Genomic DNA, 27,237 nt, shown 5'->3' on the forward strand with positions numbered 1-27,237 from the left:
TAAATTTCAGAGGACAGGTTCAATATGCAGGTATCATTTTTGACACCAGAAAAATCTTCAAAGTGTAGGCCTACCGTACCAGCAAACCATTACTAGCGATTATTCGGGTCAATTGCTCGTTGGTTGAGTGAAGCACACATTCTTTACCAACCTACTTTGGTGGATTTGACGTTCTCATTTAGTTAGACAAGAAATTCATGATGTTGCTTGTTCTACATTATTTATTTATCGGGCCATATTTAAACAAGGGCCAGATTTAATGCTGGTACTTTAGTGATAACGGGGGCATGATTGTCAGTTACACCGTAGAGCAACAATCCGAACAGGGTTTCTCTACAATAAGCAATAATTTAATGTATAATAATAATATAAACATAATTATTATAAGTAACAAAATAATAATTATGAGATTACTTTATTAGGTAATACTGTCAAAATTAAAACAAGATTCATTGATTTATGACAATAATTATTTACTCCAGCAAACATTATAATTATTGTTTTGTTTTGAATTGTCTTTCTCCTTATTAATAATTATTATAAAAGTCATCATTTTGTTGCCACCCCTTAAAAATGGAAAAAGGGGTGGTTGGAAAGCAGCAATAGCCGGGAAGAAATAATCGTGAATTAGAAATAAATATTGGTATAAATAAGTTCAATTAACTCTAAATTTACACATTGTGAGTTGTTCCTATTAAAAAATTAATGAGCCAATCAGTCAAAGTAAAATTAACATTGTTTTTCTTCTTAGAGAAGCGATGACCACCGCCCGTCCGGCTTACGAGCGCCCTCATCCTTGATCTTGGTAAAGATCTTCATCTAATGAACCCATCTGACAATGACACAATCCTAATTTATTTCTTACACTCCCGTGAGTCACGGTTGAGTAATGAGTAATACTCCGCGAGTAACAAAGAAACTCATCTCAAAATAATTAATGCTCTAGTCGTCCAACCACAAGTCTTCACTGCGGCCCCACCCCGTTTTTTAGGTGAAATCGTTACGGAGTCAAAGACGATTATGACAGACGTAAAATATCCCTGGTACTCTGTTTGAATGTACTTTGCGTTTGATGATGTAGCCCACCAGTGAGAAACTCGCGTGATTCAGTGCGTGATTGTACGAGAATCAATACACTCTCAACGCAAAAACGTCATTCCATTCACATTGCGTGTACGAGACATGTGCAACAATGGCGGGTGGTTTAGCTGCGTATGTTTTGAACGAGCGATTTTGGTTCCCAGCTAATGTTACTTGGGCCGATCTTCGAAGTACTGATGAGGCGAGATATCCACAGATCGATGATTTCAAAGTTGTTCTGATGATGGCCATTAGTTTGGTCTTCATCAGACTATTCTGTGAGAGGTAAGTGGTGATCGGGAGTTGCGAAACAGAGTATCATGAGATGATGATGAACTATATCTTCTTGGTTGGGCAGTGGAGCGAGTGGGCCGGGTCGCGAACGTGTTGTGGAAGATCACTGTTTGTGATTGGCGGTGCCTGCTGTCAAACATATTTTGTGTTTATCAGTTTTCATCATGGAGGAAGAGCAATCTTCCATGTTTCTAGAAAAAATATGAAAGGCATTTTTTTTCCTGTTGTGTGATTACTGATTATTGTCTACGTTGGTTTCACCTCCTTGGGGAAGGAAGACAAAAATGAAGAAGAAGAAGAACAAGAAGAAATATTTCCATAAAAAGTAATCCTGCCACCACTTTTCCACTAATTTTTACCCCAAAACTAATGAAAGGAATCTGACATTAATCATTTGGTTTGATTGAGTAAGATTCTATCTCGACTTACATGACTTATATTTCATGACATATAACAAATAAAACAGCATCAGTGTGTGGCAGGAAACATACATTTTCCTGTTACTTTGGTAAATTTGTGTTTAAAAAGAACAACAATGGGATAACTTGCCATATGGCACCACCACTTTTTCATTGAGGTAAATTAGATACTGTTTTATTTCATATCGAATGTAAAAGTGGTGGCGCCATACAGAAACTTTTTACAATAGGGGCCTAATGAAATATCAGACTCGGATTCAGATGAAAGAGTTTTAAAAATAAAAATTTGAATAATTATATTTTGAATGGAGTTTCCTCCATATAATTCACAAAATGTATGATCATGATACACATAGTTCCTCTCCGTGCTCTCACACCCCTGCAGTCTTCAGACCATCCCATGCCCGGTTAAAAAATAGTTTAGCAATTGTAAATCACTGAGGTGGAAATAATTCTACAAAAGAGTAAAGGAAATTCATACCCCTTAACTTATGACTGGTGTTAAATTCAAGTTCTCTATTCAATTGCTGTTACTGACCCAATCATGCCATACTGTACATTGCTTGTGACTGGTATTTAGCTGTTGTTCACTTAGCATAACAATTGAGTGGAGTCTTGGCCGGTAATGAATTTACAAAGCAAGGATTGTTTTGCTTAAGCAAAATTTTGTGCTTAAGCAGCTCTATGAAATTGGGCCCAGGGGTCGATTTCACAAAGAGTTAGGACTAGGAGATATACAACTCGTGTGAATAGTCCTAAGTTAGGACCAGTAACTCGTCCTAACTCGAGATAAGACTAGTCCTAACTCTTTTTGAAATCCACCTTTGGTCTTTGACAAGTACCAAATGTGTCCAGTGCCTTTAACACACTAGTAATACCAGTGTTCTGCCTGGGGAGAACAGATCAATAACTGGGCGATTTTAAATAATGTTTCAGAATTCAAGTACTACTCCTAAAGTTTGTTATGAGGTTTTTTTCCGCTATCGTTTCCATGGTGACGACAGCTTAACAAACCACATAGTTCTTGTAGGAGTACCCGTGTACAAAGTTCATAAATGTACACACACCAATGTAGATAATTATAAAGGGACAATTGTAATAATTATATATAACTGAATGTTTTCTGTCATACAAATGAGAAAGTTTTGTGGTTTGATTCAGAGAGGGAAACCTGACGATTTACCCCAAACTTTGAAACTTACTGTCTCTGTTTCCATACATTTAAGTCGGGATGAGATCTAGTTTGAGTTTTTCATGATGATCTGTTGATCTGCTTTGTCAGGATATCCTTTGGAGGTTAACTAGGTCAAGGTTGAAAGGTCATTGTAAAGCGGCAGGTTACATGTCCTTACATTTGTCCTTGATGTATGTCAATAGTTGTGTACAATCGTCCTTGCTTTATGGTACAATCAAGTAGGTCCTATATATAATAAATGCGTAATCCCAACTGATTAGAGAGAAACAGTCCAGTCAACTACAGATACACGTACAACATGTACGTTGACAAGGACCTACACGTACAAGATGCAGGCCTGATACTTCACAGAGGCAACGGAGGCGATTGCCTCAATGCCCCCTGGCCCTGGGCCCAATTTCATAGACCTGCTTTAAAGCAGAAATCCTTGCTTAGTAAAATCAGATTACCGGCCAAGACTCCACTCAATTGTTATGCTAAGTAAACAACAGCTAAGTACCAGTCACAAGCAATGTAGATGGCATGAAATTAGGGTGCACTTAACCAAGGAGAAAATGCCTTGGTGCCCCGTGCCCTTTCAAAAAGGAAGCATACAGACTGATTTGTTGGTTCACCAGTGAGTCCGAAGTATTTCACTCTCTGGTTCATAGTAGTTTAACTGGCACTTGGCCAGTGAAGTACGTAAACTCTATAAAGGGAAAACGTTGGTTTTATCTTATTTATTTGTACAGTGTTGAAAATGTTTACCTTTTGAGATATTGTGAACACAATGCTATGACACTGTTATGCATATTTAGGTTTGGGTAAATTTGTATTAGTCACCTAAACCAAACAGTGCACTCCTAAAACATTTGTGATGGAAAGGTTTGCGGTAACACCAGTTGTAAAGACTATCTCTAATGAGTTGGGGTGGTTCTAAAAAGAACCGTTGGTTTCAACTTGACTTTCCGAACAGTATGCTCTTATCGTCTGAACCGTTGGTTTCAACTCGACGTTTCATCATAGAGATAGTCATTACATGGTGTTACCGCAAACCTTTCCATATCTTATTTCCACCATGCAAAGTTTCAAATCCTACTTAAAACATTTGTGTCCACCATAAACTCGAAATGACCATTTTCTCACTTGAATCTAAAGATATGTTTGTATAATTTGCTTCAATGTCTGTCGTGTGCAACCAGTCCCTTAGCTAGACTGATATTTTTAGTGTCGGGCCCTAAATCTAATTTAGTCCATCAAGGGGTGAGTGGTGCAACAACATTTTTCATGTTTAGACTTATGGGGCCATCATTGCTGAAGTGCCATCTGGGGGAAACTTGGCAGCATTTGCTCCTAGAGTACTAGCTGCGAAATTTGTGAGATCTGGGCATGCCTGCCCAGCACCGCCCACTGTGCTAAACCACTGCTTACAAAATGCACAAGCATTGTTTACCTTTATGGTTTTGAATTGTTTTTTTATTTGCACAGTGAAATGTGTAATTGTGGTTTCCCTGAATCCATGGGCCTTTTTGAGACAGTTGAACTTGTTGCCGTGGCAATGACCTTGATTCCTTAGTAGTACTATACAAACCTTGATTATGCCAACTTCTTAAATACTTCCTGTTTCGCACCAAGCCCTCCCCTTGATTGGTTTTTAAGATTTACAAAGATATACCAAAACGGGCCCAAAGAGATCTCTGCTCTCTAACTGCTCTCCACGAAGCAACCACAATATAATAAATTGCTTTCCACAAATTTAGACATTATAGCTGAAACATCTACAATGCTGTGGGCATCAAATCATGAATGGACATTGTGTGGACTCTCTGCTTGATTTATGATTTCAGGAAATGCATCACGTTCACTTCTGTGTGCTTGCATAAATAAACAACTGGGGTGCTCAGAAGTCCCCACTCTTCTTTTATTCAGCACTAAACATTCATATACTAAGGATTTAGAGCTTTTTGCTGGTTAAGAGCCCCTGCCTGTAAGAGTGTACCAAGTGGTGATTCATGGGTTCTCAGATCTTCTTCTAAAAAATTAGAGTGATACATCATCATACCAAACGAATAAATCCAAAATTTTAGTTTGCTGACGCTTTCGGTTTTGGAGTTACCAGTTATCAAAGTTTGGGCCAAAAAGCCCTCGAGAAACGAATAGTACATTCCCTGTGAACACAAAAATGTGCGCCAAGGTCATCCCAACAAAAGTAAAACATTTTTTGAAACCTCCAGTTGGGCTCATAACAAAAGTAAAAAAAAAAAATTGGGATCTCGTTGGCGCATCATGTTACGCGCACCTGAACCTTTGACGAACAGTGCCCTCGTGCCATTTTCAACGCCTCATAACTCAGCGCGCCTATAAGATCCCATGAATTAAACAAGTTCAAATGAAAGAGCTTGCATCCCTAAAACAAATTTAAGTGCAAAGTGTGTGGGATCTCGTTGGCGCAGAGAGATAATAGAGGTCAAAGTTCAAATTTTACCAATATATTGCGTTTTCGCACCTCCATAACTTCGCGCGCCAACAACAAAAAATTGTTTTTATGGCAACTGGGTATTGGAACAGTTTTCATCTAATGACAAATGAAAAAAGAATCTTGGGATCTCTGCAACTTGCATGTCAAAAGATTTTTTGAAAATTTTCTAAAGTATTGTCATTCCACACATTTTGGCCTAAATTGGCACAACATTCACTTTTTTCATCACTATAAGTATCTGTGCCAATAAGATCCCATCAATGTTTTCTTGTATTTGGTTAAGTTGAGTGTTCCTTAACAGATTTCAATTGAAAAATAATTGGGATCATGTTGGCCCACCAATTATAACAAAGGTCAAAGGTCATATGAAACTACACTACTGCCTATTTCGGGCGATTTTGCGTTGTCTAGAAATCCACGCGCCAATATGATCCCATTAAGTTGTCTGTGTTTTATGATTATATAGATTCTCAGCAACACATAAAAAGCAAAAACCAAATGGGATTTGAGTGGCGCTAACAAATATTACAGATCAAAAGTTCACAATACATGCCTATACACATTGTACTTATGCATTGCTGTGGCAACCGAAAGTGAGAAATATCCCCCAATTTCAAAATGTTGGCAAACCATGAAGGGGATAGGTCTCCAAAATGAATTTTGGTCAAGATATAGACTGGACTTGTTTTTACAAATGGTGTTAGTTTAATGTTGGTTGGTAACTGTTGCCAAGGTCAAAGGTTACAAAGAATATGGGTGTTTTTTATATTTCCGTCAAGAGCCAACTTCAGAGCCTTTTCAAGATTTTATTTAAAGAACAGGGGCTCTATCATTTCAGTTTGGGACAGCCACTTATAATATCTAGGCACATATGGTTGTCCCAAATTAATTATAGAGCCCATCCTTTTTTGATAAAATGTTGACAGGGCTTCGAAGTTGGTTCTTGACAGAAAATGTATTACAAAACACCAATATTTTCTGTGGAGAGCCAACTTCAAAGCCATGTCATAATTTTATCAAATGAACAAGGGCTCTATAATTAATTTGGGACAATCACATGTGCCTAGATATTATAAGTGGTTTTCCCCAACATAAAGGAAAGAGCCCTTGTTCATTAAATAAAATCTTGAAAAGGCTCTTAAGTTGGCTCTTGACAGAAAATATAAAAAACACCTATATTCTTTGTAACCTTTGACCTTGGCAACAGTTACCAACCAACATTAAACTAACACCATTTGTAAAAACAAGTCCAGTCTATCTCTTGACCAAAATTCGTTTTGGAGACCTATCCCCTTCATGGTTTGCCAACATTTTGAAATTGGGGGATATTTCTCACTTTCGGTTGCCACAGCAATGCATAAATATAGGCATGTATTGTGAACTTTTGATCTGTAATATTTGTTAGCGCCACTCAAATCCCATTTGGTTTTTGCTTTTTATGTGTTGCTGAGAATCTATATAATCATAAAACACAGACAACTTAATGGGATCATATTGGCGCGTGGATTTCTAGACGACGCAAAATCGCCCGAAATAGGCAGTAGTGTAGTTTCATATGACCTTTGACCTTTGTTATATTGGCGGGGCCAACATGATCCCAATTATTTTTCAATTGATATCTGTTTAGGAACACTCAACTTAACCAAATACAAGAAAACATTGATGGGATCTTGTTGGCACAGATACTTACAGTGATGAAAAAAGTGAATGTTGTGCCAATTTAGGCCAAAATGTGTGGAATGACAATACTTTAGAAAATTTTCAAAAAATCTTTTGACATGCAAGTTGCAGAGATCCCAAGATTCTTTTTTCATTTGTCATTAGATGAAAACTGTTCCAATACCCAGTTGCCATAAAAACAATTTTTTGTTGTTGGCGCGCGAAGTTATGGAGGTGCGAAAACGCAATATATTGGTAAAATTTGAACTTTGACCTCTATTATCTCTCTGCGCCAACGAGATCCCACTCACTTTGCACTTAAATTTGTTTTAGGGATGCAAGCTCTTTCATTTGAACTTGTTCAATTTATGGGATCTTATAGGCGCGCTGAGTTATGAGGCGTTGAAAATGGCACGAGGGCACTGTTCGTCAAAGGTTCAGGTGCGCGTAACATGATGCGCCAACGAGATCCCAAATTTTTTTTTATACTTTTGTTATAAGCCCAACTGGAGGTTTCAAAAAATGTTTTACTTTTTCTGGGATGACCTTGGCGCACGTTTTTGTGTTTACAGGGAATGTACTATTCGTTTCTTGAGGGCTTTTTGGCCCAAACTTTGATAACTGGTAACTCCAAAACCGAAAGCGTCAGCAAACTAAAATTTTGGATTTATTCGTTTGGTATGATGGTGTATCACTCTAATTTTTTGGAAGAAGATCTGCGAACCCATGAATCACACCCCCCCCTAATTTGGTACATTCTTACAGGCAGGGACTCTTAAGCATAAAAGCAATTATTATGCTAATTTCAGCTGAAAATTTGCATTTTAAGCACTTGTGTATTTTATAAATGATCAAGAGTGAAACCTACGTAATCATGTACATGTCAGGCCTGTATACTTTGTTTCTGAAAGGGCAAGGGCACCAAGGCATTTTCTCCTTGATAGAGGGCACCCTTTAAGGAAGTCATAAATTTCTACTGCAGAGCATTTCAAGGGCATTATAGGGCCATTGGACACTTGTGGTAAACAATATTCGTGTATCACAACTTAAATAACTAACCTGTGAAAATTTAGGCTCAATTGGTCATCGGAGTCGGGAGAAAACAACGGGAAAACCCACCCTTGTTTCCGCACGTTTCGCCGTGTCATGACAATGTGTTTAAAATAAATCTGTAATTCTTCGATATCGAGAATTGATTAAATTGTTTTAATGTTTTCTCAAAAAGTAAAGCATTTCATGGCATAATTTTTCAAGAGAAGTCTTTCACCATTACCTTCTGTAAACCTATTTTTATGTTATTTGTAAATCTTAGATTTTGTTACAAGATAAATGATCCAAATTAGAATAACAGTTTCTCATTTGAGCTGTATTGGCAACATTGGGTTGGGTTGGCTTCATTATTGCTTTCCATGCCTTCCATCTCTAGGAACCTGGTTCGAATCCCACAGGGGGCACAGCACTTCATGTACATGTTTGTGGATTGGGTTTTCAGTCCCTACGTGACTGCGTGGGTTTTCCCTGAAAAAATTCTCTTGGGGTTTCCTCCGGAATCCTCCCACATCTAAAACTTCCTTGTCTTCTCTTTATATGATTCTTACCTAGTGATTCTGATCTTAGAGCAAGGACAAAGTTCTGATTATATAAGTACGCTTTTCTGAGAATCCTTGGCTTCGCAACCACAATATTAAAACAAGAAACTATAAATCTCTCATTGAAGGGAAGGTACACGTTTGGTAATTACTCAAAATAAATATTAACTTAAAAACTGACTTGGTAACGAGCATTGGGGAGCTGTTGGTAGTATAAAACATTTTTGGAAACGACTCCCTCTGAAGTAACGTAGTTTTGAGAAAGAGGTAATTTATCACTAAATAATCGAAAATTCTAGCTATAAGTCTTTTATTCCTATCTGAAAGCATACAAATTCGCCCAACAAGGGTGTTTTTTCTTTCATAATTTTCTCGCAACTTCAATGACCAATTGAGCCCAAATTTTCACAGGCTTGTTATTTTATGCTTATGATGGGATACACGAAGAGAGGACACTGGTCTTTGACAATTACCAAACTATACCTTCCCTTTAATGGCAGTGGACACTATTAGTAAGTACTCAAAATAAATGTTAAAGCAAAACAAAAACTTACTTGGTAACAAGCAATGGAGAGGTGTTGTGAGAAACGGCTCCCTCTGAAGTAACGTTGTTGTTGAGAAAGAAGACATCAGAATTAGATTGTGAGATCCCGAAAATCCTGAAAGCACACATCTTTGTGACGAGGGTGTTTTTTCTTCCATTATCTCTCAACTTCGACGACCAATTGAGTTTAAATTTTCAATGGTTTGTTTTTTTATGTACATGTTGAGATACACCAAGTGAGAAGACTGGTCTTTGACAATTACCAATAGTGTCCAGTGTCTTTAAAACTAGGCCCTATTGTTTCAGTTATATCAATATTTGTATTGGAGTCTGGTACTTTTTCTTTACCTTGCTAATGCTAGACTCTCTATGTTTGGCTAAGGGATTAGCAGCTAAGAGCCTATCATTAATCAGAGGTGTTTGATCAGTTATTTCCTGATTAATGGTCATCACATGTAAATGTATACAATCAAGTCAATACTGTATGATGATTACAGGTTATGAAAGTTGCTAAGCTTATCAGAGTGCTTGTTGTTAGGGCTGAGGGTAATTTGATGCATAAACCATAAACCAGTAGTGCTGCTGGTCATTGCAGGACTTTACTGTCTTTGCTTTATTTTAGCTCTTTGAGCACTGTTAGTGTCAAGTAAAAAGTTGTAAGCTTGTCATTGTGTTTGTCATGATCATGCATTGATTTCCCTCTTTCATGTCTTTGGGAACAGAAGTGGGTTCAAAAGGTTTTTGTTTTTGTTTTGTTCTAGCAAATTGCGGGGTCTGATCGCCCTTTGCGTTCCCACTAGACTTTTGATCGCCCATTAATCCACAAGGGCGATCAGATCCCGCTTTAATCCTATTCCAGAGGAGGATCAAAATTGCACGGTCAGATCCTGACCGCCCTCGCGTTCCCACTGGAGCTTATTTCTCTTTGATTGCCCTTTTCTCGAATTGGGAGATCAATGTGGGGTCCAGTGGGAACAGGGTCTTACAATTACTGTCAGTACTTGCCCTTAACACTTTGTCATAGCACAGAGGAATGAATGATCATAGAAAAAACTGCAATGGGCTGGGATACACCACTGTTCAATTTGCCATGTGTTCTACTAAAAACTGTGGAACCAATTTTTTAGTAACCTTTTCAAACAGTTATTGTAAACATTACTTTTTTTTAGACTGATAGGTTGTGATTTCTACCATTAATACAACAATGGGTGAGGCGTGACTTGTACTCAGCCAACGTGTAATGGTCACATTCAGTTGGTTGTTCATGTTGAAAGGGAGCTTTAGAAAAGTCACATTCAAAATCCAACACCATGTTTGGTTGAATTCTCCTTGCTCTAAGGTTGGGGACTGCACTGGTCCTGTCACTGCCAGACTAGGCAGTTGTGTAACCAAAGTTATTATTTTCTCTTCTTCTACTATGTCATGTCACTCCACACCAAATTGCTTGGGTAAGACTTGAATGCTTGACCTTGTGATGAGATGTTGTTAGGGGCCAAGGCCAAAAATAAAAAAACTAGTTTAGCATCCTGCCTTTTTGGAAAAAGGGAGGAGGGCCTTTTTTTATCTCTCCAAAATGGCCGCTGAATATTTGTACAGACAAATGGCTTAGCATCCTGCCTTTTTTGGAAAAAGGGAGGAGGGCCTTTTTTTATCTTTCCAAAATGGCCGCTGAATATTTGTACAGACAAATGGCTGGGCTATTTAAAAAAGAACCCTTCAATTTGGCACTTGGTACTTACTGGACTTGTAGGGGCGGGTAATTTAATATTATGCTAAATTTTAGGCACTTGTACTAAAAGCGTTGAACTTTGACTGCATAATGTCAGTCCACAAGCTACCTATAGTTGTGTATAAAAGGCCAAGTAAAAACATATCCCAGTTGATCACCCAGGTTTTTTCAAAAAGAGGCATTGAGGGCCTTTTTATTTTGGAATTTTTTATTTCTTTTAAAGGTGGCCGCCAAGCATAAGATTCAAACTGGCCACCAATTCTTCAGTGTAAAGTCACCACTTACTTTATGTAATTACAAGTTCTCAAAAGATTAATAAGTTAAATGCGAAACGCACAAAAAATTGGTCTTTGTAAAGAAAAAAAAAGTAAAGTAACAAACAATAAAAAAAAAGGATACGGCCTCTAAAAAGGATTAGGGAGGGGACGATCTGCTGGTATTTTTTTTTGGGTATGCTGTGTACGCTTTCACGGAATCCGCTTTCACTACATCCCTATTGTTACATAGTACTTGACTCATAGTGTATGGTAACTCAAAACCACGGCCGAATGAGGGTCAAATTGCCATATGGGATTATGATTTGTTTTTGTTTCACCAGGATAAGCGGTGAGATCAAATTTTCGTAACGGAAATAGTGACAAATATTAATGTGTTCAAATACAAGGCATACGTTGTATCTGAGCCGCCATTTTAAAGGTATTTATACAGGGTTGGTAGAATTGACAAACTACTTGTAGTTGCAGACAGTGTTCTTGTCAACCATAAACATCAATCATCAACCAATGAAGATGTTTGCTTTGCTGTTGTGAGACTCAGCCGAAAATAGTGAAAATCCAAGCACAATTTTCAGGGTGTGAACAAATTGTCCGTGGTTGTAACAACCAATTTCAGTTGTTTCTTTCAGGTTTTCTTATAGAGTCTTCTTGAATATGTTCCACCTACTTTGCCTTGGTGCCCCTTCAAAAGTTTCTCCATTGACTTTAAGAATTTCCAATGGAAGTGCCCTTTGCAAAATGAAAGTGGCCTTGCCCTCTCAAAGATGAAATTCCAGGCATGTATACATCTACCAGTACATTGTATATGATTAAAGCATACTTTGCCTATAAGTTTCATTTGTGGTTGTAGAAATAAGATTTGCATTAAGCGTGATGTTCCTCTGCAACGCATTTTGTTGTCAAGACACTATGCTCCTAGATAGTAAGCATATTGTAAGATTGTATGCATTATTGTGTCAGACGTTATTAGTAAAGACATTTATAAAACGCTAATGCAAAAAGCCTGTAAGCGCTCAAAGAGAACAATAAAGTATACAATGAGAGAAAAATACAATTACAAATAAGCAGATTACAAATAGGCAGCTTCAAACAAATTTTTTAAACAGACTTAAAACATTGTAAAGAACTAGCCTGGCAAATATGCACAGGAAGACTGTTCCAAAGAAACGTTGCGGTGTAAGAAAATGATGTGGCCCTAACCTTGAAGAAGCTCTTGGACTTGAAAGCAATGACTGTTGAGATGATTAAAGTCATGCTTGTAGTTGATTTTTTTTTTTATTGCATGAAACATTTCCTGGCCATTGTCCACCTCCATTATGACACAGCTACATGTGCTTTCAAAGTGACATTTAGTTGATACTGACAGAATTTTATCAAATACTGGGTGTTTTTTTTAGTCGCACAGAAAGGCCCGAAATGGTTACCTTGGCAACAGTCTGGGGCTGTCATGCAATTGCTTTGATTTTGAACTCAGAGAAATAGGTCATGGATAAGTCAAACTGCAAGGCACATGTAACTGAAACTGGGAAGGGTGATAGCCTTGTTTCCAGTAGATAGTGAAAAGATGAAAGTGAAATCAACATAGCTATTAAAACATAACAAGCTACATGTAAGTAAAACAATTTACTATCGAATTTAAAGGCAGTGGACACTATTGGTAATTACTCAAAATAATTTATACTATCAACAGCTTTTGGGCGATAGCCTTGTTTCCAGTAGATAGTGAAAAAATGAAAGCGAAATCAATTTAGCTGTCAAAAACAATAAACAATTGAATTTAAACATGTAGCTAGTGGATTAAAAAATATTAAATTTTAAAGTTAATATTGAAAATATAACAAGCAAAATGTAAAGGATAATTAACAAAAGGTTACACAAAATGTAATGAGCAAACAATGATTACTATTTGAATAAACTCATCATCTCAAGTTAGCAGAAAAATTGCCATTGAAATTAAAAACCTAATAAGCCAGATGAATATATTGACATAATTCCAGACAAAAATGTTTTGGGAGTAGATCTAGTTTCCATTTTTCACTGTAACAATTTCGTCACTTCAGTATGCTATGACTATGACTGGTATTATTAGTCTATAGACTAATGTGTTGATGTATTTGTTAATGGACATATGTGCATTGTAACTTGACAATCCTTGGGACACAATAATGGAAATTTGTCATTATTGCGTGGGAAGAATATGAAATTTCAAAATAAATTATGACAAGTGCATCGATCATGTCAATACAATTTATTTGCACAGCTTGATCAGTACATCAGGCCTGATACTTCACGGAGGCAACGAAGGCGGATGCCTCCGTGTCCCCTGGTCATTGCCTTGGTGCCCTTGAAATGCTCCAGTACAAATTTGCTATTTCATCATAGGGTGCGCTTTACCAAGAAGAAAATGCCTTGGTGCCCTTGCCCTTTCAAAAACGAAGCATACAGCCCTGAGTACATGATATCATGATGATGAGAAGTAAAGGTTGGTATATCAGTTACCAGAAACAATTTTCACGTAGATTGTTAATCACCACCTAAACATGCTGCTGGAAAACGAAAAGAACAGAAATCAATTAAAGTAAATGATGAATGTAAAATTGTCAGCATTACCACTTCACAAACATTTGATCTGGGACAAATACAACTAAAGTCTGCAAAACAGTATCCGTTATTCTACGGCGTGTATGAGCCCGTATCAGTTGCTAACGTGATACAAAACATGATAGTCGCAGATACTCGTCACAACGGTTCAGTATCTGTATCGACGGTTCAGTATCTGTATCTGTATCTGACGCTTGCGAAACCTTTCTAATGCTGAAAATTCTACTACAACTGTGCTGGGTTTTCAATCATACTCAATCACTTCTTTTTTTTAATGTCTATTTTAACAGGTTGATATTCTCTCCCATCGCCGTGGCGATCGGAATCCGCTCAACAAGCGGCTACAAACCAGAGCCTAACCTCATCTTGGAGAAAGCGTTTCTGTCCGTCACACGTTCCCCCGACCATAAACGTCTTGAGGGCCTCGGGAAGCAGTTGGATTGGTCAGTGAGACGAGTGGAGAGATGGTTCAGAAGGAGACGGAACCAAGATCGCCCGACACCACTCAGGAAGTTCACTGAAACCTCGTAAGATTCACACAAAATTTCGTTATAAATTCCTTGTTTTTGTATTTTGTAATATTACATCTTACTTTGCCACTCAAGAAGTTCACTGAAACCTTGTTATAAGTTTACACAAATTTTATTTAAATTCACACATTTGTGTATTTTTGGTTCATTTTTGGTTCATCATGTATAAGTGTTTGAGGAAATAGACAACGTGACCTCTGACGTCACTCGAAAAACCGTTTGATTCACGCGCATACCTACGGGCAAAACCTTTGTGTTTTGGCAGCCAGCTAGAAAGTACACGCAATATTACCATAACGACGCATCTTTTTGCCCGGCAAAACATGACTTGGACAGTGCTTTATCTACAGAGGGAGGTTTGAATGTAAACAGAGGTCACATCGTCTATAGAATTAGCTGTTTACCAATGCAAAAATTGTTAATAGCCTGACGTTTGACCCTAGCAGAGTCTTTCTAGAAGGCTAACAACAAGTGTTTTTAAGATTTTCCATGATTGTAAATAGCTTCAAGTTTGTTTGTTTTTTTTCAACACTAAACTGTCCATAACTTAATAATGCATTGGGCGACATCTGACTCATTTTCACGTAGCGGGTCACAAATAGCCTCAAGTTTTTTCCCAGGAGTTGGATTGAGTCAATACGACACACTGTTTAGGTAAACAGTTCCGCACAGACTTATTAAGATTCTTTTCAAGATTGTATGAAGGCTATATTTTCCTAATGAACTTTTTTCCTACTTTTGTCTTAAGGTGGCGCCTTGCATTTTATACGGTGGTCTTTCTGTATGGTATTTATCACCTCCATCAAGAGGATTGGTTCTGGAGCTCCCGTCTATGCTGGATCAACTTCCCATACCATGTAAGTCTTTGTTTGTCTGTTTGTTTGGATGTTCTTCCCATCAAGGGAACTCAGCAAAAAGGGGATGTACATAAACACGAAGCTGGCAACGGCCAATCTCTCTCGCGCAAACATTGGTGTAACTGTAACGTCTATGGTAATGAATTGCACAAACCACTAAATTGTGATTCAGTAACCAGAAGACAATGCTTATCATTGTGAAATCAATGAGGAAAATGTAGGGAAAACGTTTTTTGACACTTGTGTCCTTAAAGACACTGGACACTACTGGTAATTGTCAAAGACCAGTCTTCTCACTTGGTGTATCTCAACATAACAAACCTGTGAAAATTTGAGCTCTAACTCTTTACCAAGAAAGGTTTTATGCTAATAATTATTTTGAGTAATTACCAATAGTGTCCAATGCCTTTAACAATTTGCTCTACTATACTCGATTCTCTTCACCCAGGGGTGTAACTGGGTACCTGCGAGGGTAGAGGTTAATAGTGTGTTTAAAAAAGCTGTTGAAACGCCACGGCAGTCCCCAGTGGACTACTCCCCAGGGAGCTGAGACAGATTAAGGGAGTGTTGTTCGCCGAATGACCAGGGTATTTAAATAAAGCACTGTTATTGTAAAATGCGCTATATATACGGTAAGAATTAGTTATTATTATTACATATTTTCTGTTCTTTGTTTTCAGTCGCTCACCACACCCCTCTTCAACTACTATCTGATAGAACTGGCCTTCTATATAGCTCTGCTGCTCTCCATTTTCACAGATGTCCGAAGGAAGGTGGGAAAAACTTAAATATTTTAAACTAAAAATATAGATAATGGCTTGTCGTTTCAACCCTTTTAAAATCTCTCTCAAAGGCTTCTTCTTTTATCCTTTGAGAAAAAAAATCTGATTGCAGTGTTTTTCTCAAAGGTTTCCTTGTTAAGCCTTTCGAGAGAGCAGAAACATTACTATTGCTCCTTTTGGTTGGTCAGCAGTTTGCAACAGCTAATACCATTTTCTCATTTTCAATTCAATTAAATTTTGAAAAAACCTTTATTGATACTTGTTTAGGCAAATACATGTGATCGGACATCCCAAGGTTTGTATAATAAAAATAAATAAATAATAAGGTTGGCCTGTTAGAGAGCGCTTAGGTCTGTCAGGCATGACGCTCATGGCGCTGTACAAGCAAAAGAATTTGCTAGAATCTCCTGCTACCATAGCTTGTTACCAAACTCTTCCTAACTTAGGTTTAATTTTAGGTCTTAGAACGAGTCCCAGCCGTGCACTGTAACATGTAAACCTTAAGATTAAACCTAAGTTAGGACTAGTCGCTCATCCTAACAAGCGGAAGGATTAATCCTAGCGTTTTGTGAAATCGGCTGCAGATCGCAGGTTCAAATCCTGTTCTGATAAATTTGTCTTTGATTACCCTAAAAGTGATGGGAAAAAAACATAGTAATATTTTTATTTCCTTGATTTTCCAGGACTTTGCTGCCAATTTTGTGCACCATATCGCCACAGTGGTGTTGATAACGTTTTCCTACACATGTAATTTCACTCGTATAGGATCCCTTGTCATGGTCATTCATGACATCTCCGATATCTTTCTTGAGGTAAGAATCAACTTTGGAATCATGTCTTTACTTCTTCGTCATCTGTACATATTTTCTTAAAGGAAAGTGTACTGTCCTCCTTGGGGTGTTTCTAACCGAAATTAGACAGCCAGCCAAACTCTATTAAAAATCAACATGAGAGTCAGGAAATAGCCTCCAAACCCCAGCAGTGTTTTATTCAAGCCAGAGGTATGACGTCAGTGATGAACAAGGAGTGAAACTGTAATACAAGAATATAGGAAAACTATAATGACTACATGTAACGAATGGCATAAAGAATGCTGAAGCTAAACGGCAATAATTAAAAGACCTAGAATGGAAAATTTGGCGTGACCCAGGCAGTAAAAACCCACATGCATATCCCCTTAACCAGAAACGATATGTAAGCTAAATGTGTACACAAATCCACATGAATTAAGACAGTGTCACAGTTACTTGTGAGTTTTGTGACTAAAGCCTGGTTCATACTTACGTCACAAATTCGCAACAAATAATTAGCTTCAGTTGGCTTGTTCTCAACTCCTGCAAAACATTCGCTGCAAAAACAGCTCTGTGACGTCATAATTACGCTTTGCATTCGCAGGAAAAATGGGCTTTACAAGTCATTGTGCCAGACATTTTTAAGTCTGTTTTTTTTTTGTAAATGGCTTAGTTTCAAGCAGTATTCTAGAATTAACGTCTCCTTGACTTTGTGCATGATACACTAGTCGGCAAAGTCCATTGTTCTTGGAAATGTGCGTATGCTCCATAGAGTTATATATAAGAAATGGAGGGGGCAATGGCCTGTATATGCCGCCCGACATGCACGCATGCGGCCATTTCCTAAGTTGATAAAACAGCGTTGCACAGCTTGTGTTTGTGTGGCCATTTTGTAAGTTGACAAAATAGCATAGCGTAGGGTTCAATAAACACAAACTCCAACGCTTACTTCATATTCAACGCGCGTACAAAATGGCGCCCTGGTTTTCTGGCGCTCCCGTCACGTTTGTGCAAGCAACATCATCAATGTGCCCTCTAGTTCTTATATATAGCTCTAAGGTATGTTCAGAGTTACGTAAACAATGGACATGTCTGTAGTATGTCTGGCACCACCTGACATCAGGGCCCAATTTCATGGCTCTGCTTACCGCCGAATTCTGCGCTTACGATCACGATTCCCCGCTTACATGCAAGCGCCGAATTTCTGCGCTAGCCTTGTAAGCGTAGAATGCCTAGTAACGTGAAGTACGCACGCGCAGAAGCCGAAATTCGCCACTTACCCGTGAAATACGCTTGCCATAAGCACAGAATTCCCTGCTTCCGTAAGCACCGATTCTGTGCTTACGGTAAGCAGAGCCATGAAATTGGGCCCTGGAAGCTTCCGATTGGCATAATTAATACAAAGATTGTAGTTTCTGACAATTATGTACCTGATCTTTTATCTCTCTTTAATCAACCTAAACTCCCTCCCCCTCATCCATTTCCAGGGTGCAAAGATTGCGAACTACTCGGGCTACAGCATATTGGCCCATATCTTCTTCGTCACATTCGCTGTTGTATTCTTTTTCACCCGAATTATAGTGTATCCATATTGGTAAGTTTAAATTATTTGGTCAATTCAGACATTCTTTATTTAAAATTTGTTTACAGGTTTTCAGGCTTCCAGTGCTGGAAGAGTAGGGGTTAACCCTGGTGTTTCTGGTTCACAGCAAGCACTCTTGTTAACATGTTTCCTTAGACTTCCAAGCTACACAGTGATTGTTAAGTTTGCTATAAGAGTGGGGGTTAACCCTGGTGTTTCTTGCTCGCAGCAAGCACTCTTGTTAACATGTTTCCTTAGACTTCCAAGCTACACAGTGATTGTTAAGTTTGCTGGAAGAGTGGGGTTTAACCTTGGTGTTTCTTGCTCATAGCAAGCACTCTTATTAACATGTTTCCTTAGACTTCCAAGCTACACAGTGATTGTTAAGTTTGCTGGAAGAGTGGGGGTTAACCCTGGTGTTTCTTGCTCGCAGCAAGCACTCTTATTAACATGTTTCCTTAGACTTCCAAGCTACACAGTGTTTTTAACTGGCCTAACTTTAAACCTCTTTTAGGTATACTTCCACCCTGCACAGTTTCCAATTTTACTTTAAACATGCACTTCTACTTTGTTACAGGATAATATACAGTGTGTTTGTTGAGAGCCATGAGATCATTGGGGCGTACCCTTCCAAGTATTTTTTCTCCTTATTGCTGAGTGTCTTATACCTGCTTCATATCTACTGGTTCAGCCTGATCGTCATTATGGTGTATGGTGGACTCAAGGCAAGAAAGGTGGGTGTAGTTCGAATCCCAGTTATGACACTTATGTCCTTGAGCAAGATACTTTACGACAGTTGCTTCTCTTCGCACAGGGGTATAAATGGGTTACCTGTGAAAGTAGAGGTTGATATTGTGTATGAAAAAGCTACGGTTGCCCAGGTTGTATACTCCCCAGGGAGCTGAGAAAGACTAAAGGAATGTTCTTGGCCCGATGACCAGGGCTATATTAAAAATAAAAATAATAAAAGGTATTTAGTTGTTCTGTTAAGTAAATGTTCCTCAACTAGCAGTGATTTTCAAATTTTCAAGCAGCGTTGCACTTGATGCAAGAAGTCTATTACTGAAATCGACTGGTGAAATTTAGAGTGATAGAAATGTAACCTGTTGATGAAGTAAACTGAGTTTAAAGAAGAGTCTGGGTACCAGATTCATAGCGCTGCGTAACGGTAAGCATATTTTGTGCTAACTTTAGCAGAAATTTGCCCAAGTGTAAGTGTATTTCACAGGTAAGCAAGAGAGTTAGCTTGCGCGCTCACCGTGGATTTGTATTGTTATGTTATTAATTTCCATAACGTCAGCGCCATAGGGTGAGCACAGCTTTTTCATGTGCTTACAGTTAGCAGCACTATGAAATGGAAATCACACAGTAAACACAAAATCGGCCGTTCAGCGGCTGAGACCAGCGGCTGATTTCATAAAGAAAATCATACTATTCTGATATCTATGTGATTTTAAGACTGTTCCTAGGAGATATTAAAACTTAAGTTCTTAGTTAGGATGAGTGGAACTGTCGTGGCCAAGCGGTTAAGATCACCGAATTCAAACTCTGGTGTTTCTGATCAGCAGAGTGTGGGTTAGAATCCCAAGCCGTGACACTTGTGTCCTTAAGCAAGACACTTAACCATTGCTTCGTCCTTCGGATGGGACGTAAAGCCGTTGGTCCCATGTGTTGTGTAACACATGTAAAAGAACCCAGTGCACTTATCAAAAAGAGAAGGGGTTCGCCCTGGTGTTCCTGGCTGTGGCTGCTGTATGCGCTGAGCACCTTGTAAACCATTATAAGGTGCTAACTAATTGGGTCTCAAAATTCATCACTGCAGTAACCTATCTTTCTGAACGTTTGTATATATACTCAGCGCCTTGAGTACCTTGTTTGGTAGATACATGCGCTATATAAGACTTCGTTATTATTGTTATTATTATTATTATTATTATTATTATTATTATTATTATTATAAGTTACTCGTCCTATCTCGAGATTTGTCAAATCCACTCCAGGATGTTTTAAACAGTTATCATCGGGTGCTTTTCTTAAAGAAGGCACAAACTAATTTAGAAAAGTGATATTGTTATAAATTCAAGGTAAAATTTGTCCTGTCTTTTTTTATATTCCTTGAAGAAACTTGATAAAGATGCACGCAGTGACGTGGCAGAAAACACAGACATTGGAAGCTCAGAGGAAGCTAATGGCACAAACAATCACACCAAGACCAATTCATCTAACTCGGTAGCCAATCACCATTAAGAATAAGGTACTCATTTACATAGTGGGTGTGGCCAACTCTATATGGACAAAGACATCATAAACGGTAGCCAATCAGCATTACGAACAGCTGTCAGGAAGGTACTCATTTACATAGTGGGTGCGGCTTGATCATCATGGATGGATACTTTATACTTGGTATCCAGTCATCATAAAGAAAAGCTTTCAGGAAAGCTTCGATTGCATAAGGGGCTTGGCCAACTTTGTAAGTATTACAGAGATATGCTAAACTTTCTGTCAGTACTTTATTCACATAATTGATGGGATCAACCAACTGTTCATGAGGTAAATTTGCATAATGTTTTGATGTAACTGTGATTAACTGTACCATAACTGCAAAAGTAAGCGAAGAAAATATTGTATGAAGAAAACTTTTGTAAAAATATTGGGAAGACAATTGGGGTGCTCCTGCTAAAGGAAAAATCATGTTTCAAGTTTTATTTAGAACATGTAGTATATAGGAAGTTTTAATGTTTTGGCGTATTAACATTAAGTTTTACTTTATAGCACACGTTTGAAGTTATGTTTTATAGAGCACAAAAGAAAAATTTCACAAATCAGTCAAGCAAACTAAAAAATTGAATTATTTTATGCAATTTTGAAGTACATTATTTTGAACTGCTGATCACTTTAAAACCATGTTCTGTAAGAATTCCTTGGCAACACCCTTAGTAAAAGTCGTAGCCATAGCTGTATCCACAATTATGGATATGGCTTCAGTTTCCACAAAGAGGCTGATCAAATAGTCTGGTGCCTTACCATCTGCAATTAAGGCAAGGTACCAGACTATTTTGTATTGGTTGTTTTACTTCTCTTCAAAGTCAAGCGTCAGGTTTTTAACCCTTCCGCTGCTACAACGTACTTGATTTTGATTGCAAGATTCTATTTGATCCCACACTTCCAGTTATTCAGATTAAACTTTTTGTTAAGTTTTCACAGCTGTACGAACTTTTTCGCTAGAGCGATAAGGCATTTGAAAAGTTTGTGAAAGAGAAGCATTGATTTAGACGGAATGAAAGGCCTCTAAAATATACTTTCTGTACTTAATCACAAAAAATTATCACAATTTTGAAAAGCTATGAGTGTTTGCTAACATGTCTTCAAATCAGATCGTAATGTTGCCTAAATTTAAAAAAAATAGCAGGCATCGATTAACTTGACCACCGAAGAATTCCGGCCCACACATTTCTTTCATTCTTAATTTAAATTTGTGTCGATTTATTTAATTATTTTTCAGTGTTTTGTTTCACTGTGTTTTGTTTTACTTCCTATAGTGCGAAGGATTTTATGTACTACTACACATCAATCTGAAATTCATGATTTTATAAAGACATGGCAGAAAAACTAAATTGATGAATAACAAATATTCTTCCAATGCCCCCCCCCCCTATTAATCACAGTTTAAATTCTAGATAGGCACATCATTGAAATATTTTGTGAAGTATTTCATAACAAAAATTACCACAATTTTGTTGCCCGTTTTCATGGTGAAATACTTAAACATAATATAGGTTGCGGTCGTTTAGCCTACCTGGGTCGACCCCGGTCTGTCCCGGAACGATCAAATAGCTTCTATAGGGCTCACCCAGGTCAGCCCCCAGTGCCCTGCTTGTGGAGTGGGTCACTTGGGGGCGACCTGAGGTCCATCCCCACACCACGAGAGGGCAAGTGTGATCGTTCGATTAGCTCTTGTCAGGGGCTCACCCGAGTGAGAACTGCGGGGTCGACCCAGGGAAGCTTAAGGAACGCACACATTAAACAAAATTGCTGGAATAGTTTAGTCTGTTGGAAGATTAGGTATTATATCAGAACTGATATTCTCCCTAAAATAGTCTGGTTTAAGTTGCTTTCCTTTCTGCCCTTTGGGGAAAACCTCCCCAAAATGTGATTAAATAAACTGAAAAGTATATTTAGAGCCTACAAAAAAAGACCATGTGTAAAGTAGGTCAAACAGTGTACTCGGTAAAATATGTGTATCACGTTTGGTATACTCATCTAGTAATAATAATATCTCTTTGAGAGACAGCTTCCATGAATTAAAAAATGCCTTTTTTATTTTTTATTTATTGCCATCAGTACTTTTAATTCAATTATGTGAACCTTTGGTAGTTAAAATGTAGGTAAAGCTCTGAGATGTTGTCAAAATTGGTTGGTTGCATGAAGTATGTGCCAAGGTACATTGTTATACCTCGGTAACAAACTGTGAAGTTTGATTGGTCGAGAACCAATCATGTGACGCGCAACAAAAACGCATGTTACATGGCTCGACGGGCTGGGTAACATGAAAAGTGATGTATACCGGTGTACATCACCTTGATCGTTTCCAACATTGGTCGATTTCCAGCGTTGTGTACGAAACGTCGGGTTTGAGGGAATTGTTTCTTGTTCGTCTGCTTATTAAACAATGAATAGACCGTCGTGATAATGTTTGAAGATGACAACAGAACTTCGAGAAGAGGAATAACAATTAATCAAAGGTATAACAAAACAATTGTTGCACGCTGTGACTGGGGTCCATGGGTTTTGTAAACCCTCGAGGGGAAATGGCACCCTCGGCTTTGCCTCGGGTGCCATTTTCCCCCTCGGGTGTACAAAACACCATGGACCCCGTCACAGCGTGCAACAATTGTATATTGTAAGCTCTAGGAAGATGTCTCAAGTGTGGGTCTTGTAATACCAAACAGCTCTATAACGAGCGCTTTAAGACTCGAACAGGGTTTGGAAAGGGCTTTATAAGAACTGTGTATTATAATTGTTTATGGCAAACTTCATAATTTCTTCCTGAAACAAAACACTAAGGAAAATTTTCAATCTTCCATTGTTTTAATCAACAATCAATTAAGGCTAAATGATATTTTACCAAAGTTTGACATCAATCATGGGTGTAAACAAAGATTTGCCAGTAAGCATTTAAATATGTTGAAGCGATTACTTAGCTGTCAAGTTCATATTGCATTGGTCTTCTGAACTTGCGTTATTATAAAAGGTTTTCATGTAAAGATTTATCTCAAGTTTGTTCTTTCATCTGCTATTACTATTAGTTACTTTACTAATGCCATTATATTGAAATGTATAATAACTTTACCTTTAAAATTATTATGAATTTGAAAAGCAGAGTTTTTTTTTAAATATTTCTATTCCGGTTAGGGGAGTTTATTTTTGTTTCGAGAATTAAACAAAAGAGGGCGCTATATCGTAGGTTATTACCCCAGACAACTTATTTAATACTTCAGTATTATTTCAAAATTTCACATCTTTGTTTCAGACCAAATGCCTCATAATATTGCCTCTTGATATGGCCGCTCTGAAGCACTTCGGAGAAATGATAAACACTTTTTTTTTGACCACCGTGTTTCTTATATAGCGCCCTCTGTTGTTGTAGGTAAAAACAAATTAATGCACGTGACTTGTTAGAGCGAACGTGACTTGTTCATTGATAACTATGTTGGGAATTGTTATAATTTTACGTAAAAACACCTGCTGCCGTTTGAATAATAGTTATGGTTTAGTATACTTAATTATTTTAAGAAATATTTTGCCTTGTTTTGGTGGTTAAATGGTTGAAAATCATTGGACCATTATTGTGCCTGTGCCATGCACAGTCCAATCAAATAGTGTGTTAGATTGCTCTGGTGCTTGTTGGTTGACGTATGCACTATGTCACAACGGCTTTGATTGGACAACAAGAATTGGTAACTTTTAGGACGAACTTTATCGTCTGCTCACTCACATTCACAGTTTCACACAGTACACAACCCTATCGCTGTCAGCTATTTGTCAAAATAGCCTTTACTTTTTGTACATAGCAAAGTGTAAAAGAATTGTTAACAAAGTTGCTTCAAGTTCTCGGAAGGAACAGGTATGTACTATAATTCTTGTTGATTTTTAAAGAGAATTTTGTGATGTTTTGGCTGAAGGCAACCAATTAATTAACTCTTGGAGTTTTTGTTTAACTCGCTACCTGCGGCGCGGATTTTGAATGACTCAAAATCTGTACCGTATCTAATTGCGATATTTGTTCAATAAACACTATAAACAGTGAGTGTTTATGAAACTTGTTAAAATGACCATCCACATTAAAAAATTAGAAAGGAAAGGCCAACAATTTGTTTAAGGTATTTTTTATAAAGATTGTTGGTTGGCCCCTACCCAAAGAACTTTATATTGGTTAGCATCCTTTTTTTCCTTCGGCCATTGTGTGGTTGGCCATATAAACTTCATATAAGTGTTTAGACAATTATTGATAAACACAATTTGAAACCGTTTAGTGTAAACACTATTGTGTTTACAAAGACTTGTTTTGGTTGTGGAGAATTACCACTTAATATCTTGATAGGGCCTACAATGTTTCAGACTAAAGTAAATAGCTCAGGTTGAACTGCTCTGTTGCAGTGCAGTGCAACAGAGACGGGACGTTTCACCAGTAGCGGCGGTGCTACTGTGGACTAGATGCATATCCCCCTACTTCTTTGAGGTTCATTTCGCTATTGTGGAGACAATAGCATACTGAATCTGTATGAGTTTATCCCCCACACCCAGCTTATTTCTTTGGCCCCTACCCCCCTAATTCACACCTCAATTTGCTGATGACCAAATTTAAATCAAACCCAAAATCATTTGCACCCAGAGTTATTTAAGTGTAGCCCTTGAAAGTGCCCATCCGTGGGATTGTGATAATAGGCGGTGGCTCATTAAAAAATTATGCAATTATTTTTGCTTTACCCCTCCTCAAGAATGACGGTGATATATTAAGCCTGTCATTGTTGTAAGTCTGTTTTCTTCAGTGGTACGAAACTACGTAAGAAATCAATGTTTGCCCTCTTTAAATAAAGCGTTCCCCCCTTTTACCGCCCCACCCCATCCCTGATTAACAGAACTGGCACCGCTGCTGCATTTAAGGGTTTATGAAATTGTCAATTTCTAATGTTTACCTCAATGTTGTATAAAATGTAAGTGTTGTGTTAGTTTTAATCAAAGTTTCCTGAAATTTCTGTTTTTGTTCTTTATCCTGCCTTGATATTTTCAATGTTTTGTGCTAAAACAATTAATTTGCTCTTGATGAATATTTATTTTTAAATGGTCATTTTTTAAAATATGTTTGACATGTGAGTTCAGATTTATGCAGCTGCAACCGAAGATACAGAACTGGGCCCACTTTCATGGCTTTACTCTAAATGGTTGATATTGTGCTTACTGCACAAGTTTTTGTTGTATAGTGCAAAATCATGGCAAACCCGCAAGCTGGACTTTTTTCGATAACTTGTAAAATACGTTTTCTGCTATAGTTACCGTGAAAATTTGCTTTCTGTTCAGCATCACTACGTACGTAATTAGAAGCTTGAGGCCAATATTTGAGGTTCACTGATACTATTGTCAGTTACTGACCTTAGAACCTGGTAGAATCCTGCCAGATTTACCTTTGACCTTGCAAAGCTTACCAGTTGAACTGTGTGTACGCATGCGCACACAATGTGTGTGTATGCGTACACACCATTCTTATGATATAAATACTATCAGCTTGGTCGCTCTGAAAGTTACGCCCGGTTCATACTTCCTGCAAATATGAAACATTTGTTTAAGTCGCATGGCTGTTTTGCAGGAGTTGAACACAGTTCAAACTGTTGCGAATTATTAATTGCGAAGTAAAAATTTGTATCACATTCACATTCATTTGAAGCATGAACTGGGCTTTATGCATGTATAATTTTGACTATCCAATGAAACTATTAGTTTTGTAAAACCAGTGCCTGTCTTCATTGCGTATACAAACAGGGGACCAGTCTAAGCACAACATTTCTGTGCTCTTGCTGCGTAAGCGGATATTGCTTAGAAATGTGTGAACGTTGTATGCGAAAGCAACAGATTTGTGCATACTTGTTAACAAAAAAAAACAACAAAAAAAGCCTACGCTTAGTACAAGTAGGCCTACATTGTAAGCAGAGCCATCAAATTGGGCTGAGATTTTGATAATTCAGTTCTGAAGTAACTTCTGAATTTGCTTGTTGCTTGATTTGACCTTTGACTTGCATAAATTATGCAAAATATAACGTGTAAACCAGTAATGGTATTACAGTAGTATGGTGCCTATAGAGTATTTACCACTTCTTGTGCACAAAACGTGTGAAAACATATGACAGTCAGGAGACAAGACAAAAATTTAAGTTTCATTCTTGCTTTATGTTAATTTGTAAAATATTTTGTACTGTTGCCATTGATTAATACATGTATGTTATCCGACTTATTAGCAAAATGTAATAAATTGTTCATTGTAGAGTGACAAATTCTTGACGCCTCGAGTCTTAAAATAATTATTATGATGACATATCTCCCTTTGTAATGTGGTTGATTTTCCCCTCCACTCCCCTCCCCATTTTTTCCTGGCCTCTGTTGCCCCCTGGTCTTTAGCCTTGGTGTCATTTCAAGTTTGTCCATAGAATTTAAGATTTTCCAATGAAAGTCTGGCCTTTACCTCTCAAAGTTTGTTTTTAGGTTTTGAAATTTCCTTGTGAAATAATTTCTCCCAGATACCTCTCAAAGTTTGTTTTTAGGTTTTGAAATTTCCTTGTGAAATAATTTCTCCCAGAAGG

General features: G+C 37.8%; 1 protein-coding gene across 2 annotated transcripts; it reads left to right on the forward strand.

The window, feature by feature from the left end:
* The first annotated feature begins 1,150 nt into the window (after window positions 1–1,150).
* LOC139949312 (ceramide synthase 6-like) lies at window positions 1,151–26,922 on the forward strand. Of its 2 annotated transcripts, XR_011787546.1 has the most exons (9): window positions 1,151–1,365; window positions 14,134–14,370; window positions 15,122–15,230; window positions 15,911–16,003; window positions 16,696–16,824; window positions 18,291–18,397; window positions 18,963–19,119; window positions 20,507–21,383; window positions 21,436–26,922. XR_011787546.1 is itself a non-coding variant. In XM_071947732.1 (8 exons), exons 1-8 carry the CDS (start codon window positions 1,193–1,195, stop codon window positions 20,630–20,632), a joined length of 1,131 nt encoding a protein of 376 aa, XP_071803833.1. In that variant the 5' UTR covers window positions 1,151–1,192; the 3' UTR covers window positions 20,633–26,922. The 2 variants fall into 2 exon arrangements, 1 of the variants encoding a protein (XP_071803833.1); XM_071947732.1 differs by having other exon boundaries at window positions 20,507–26,922.
* The last annotated feature ends 315 nt before the right edge of the window (window positions 26,923–27,237 follow it).

The sequence above is a fragment of the Asterias amurensis genome, chromosome 16 (genome assembly GCF_032118995.1).
Source record: "Asterias amurensis chromosome 16, ASM3211899v1".
Lineage (NCBI taxonomy): Eukaryota > Metazoa > Echinodermata > Asteroidea > Forcipulatida > Asteriidae > Asterias > Asterias amurensis.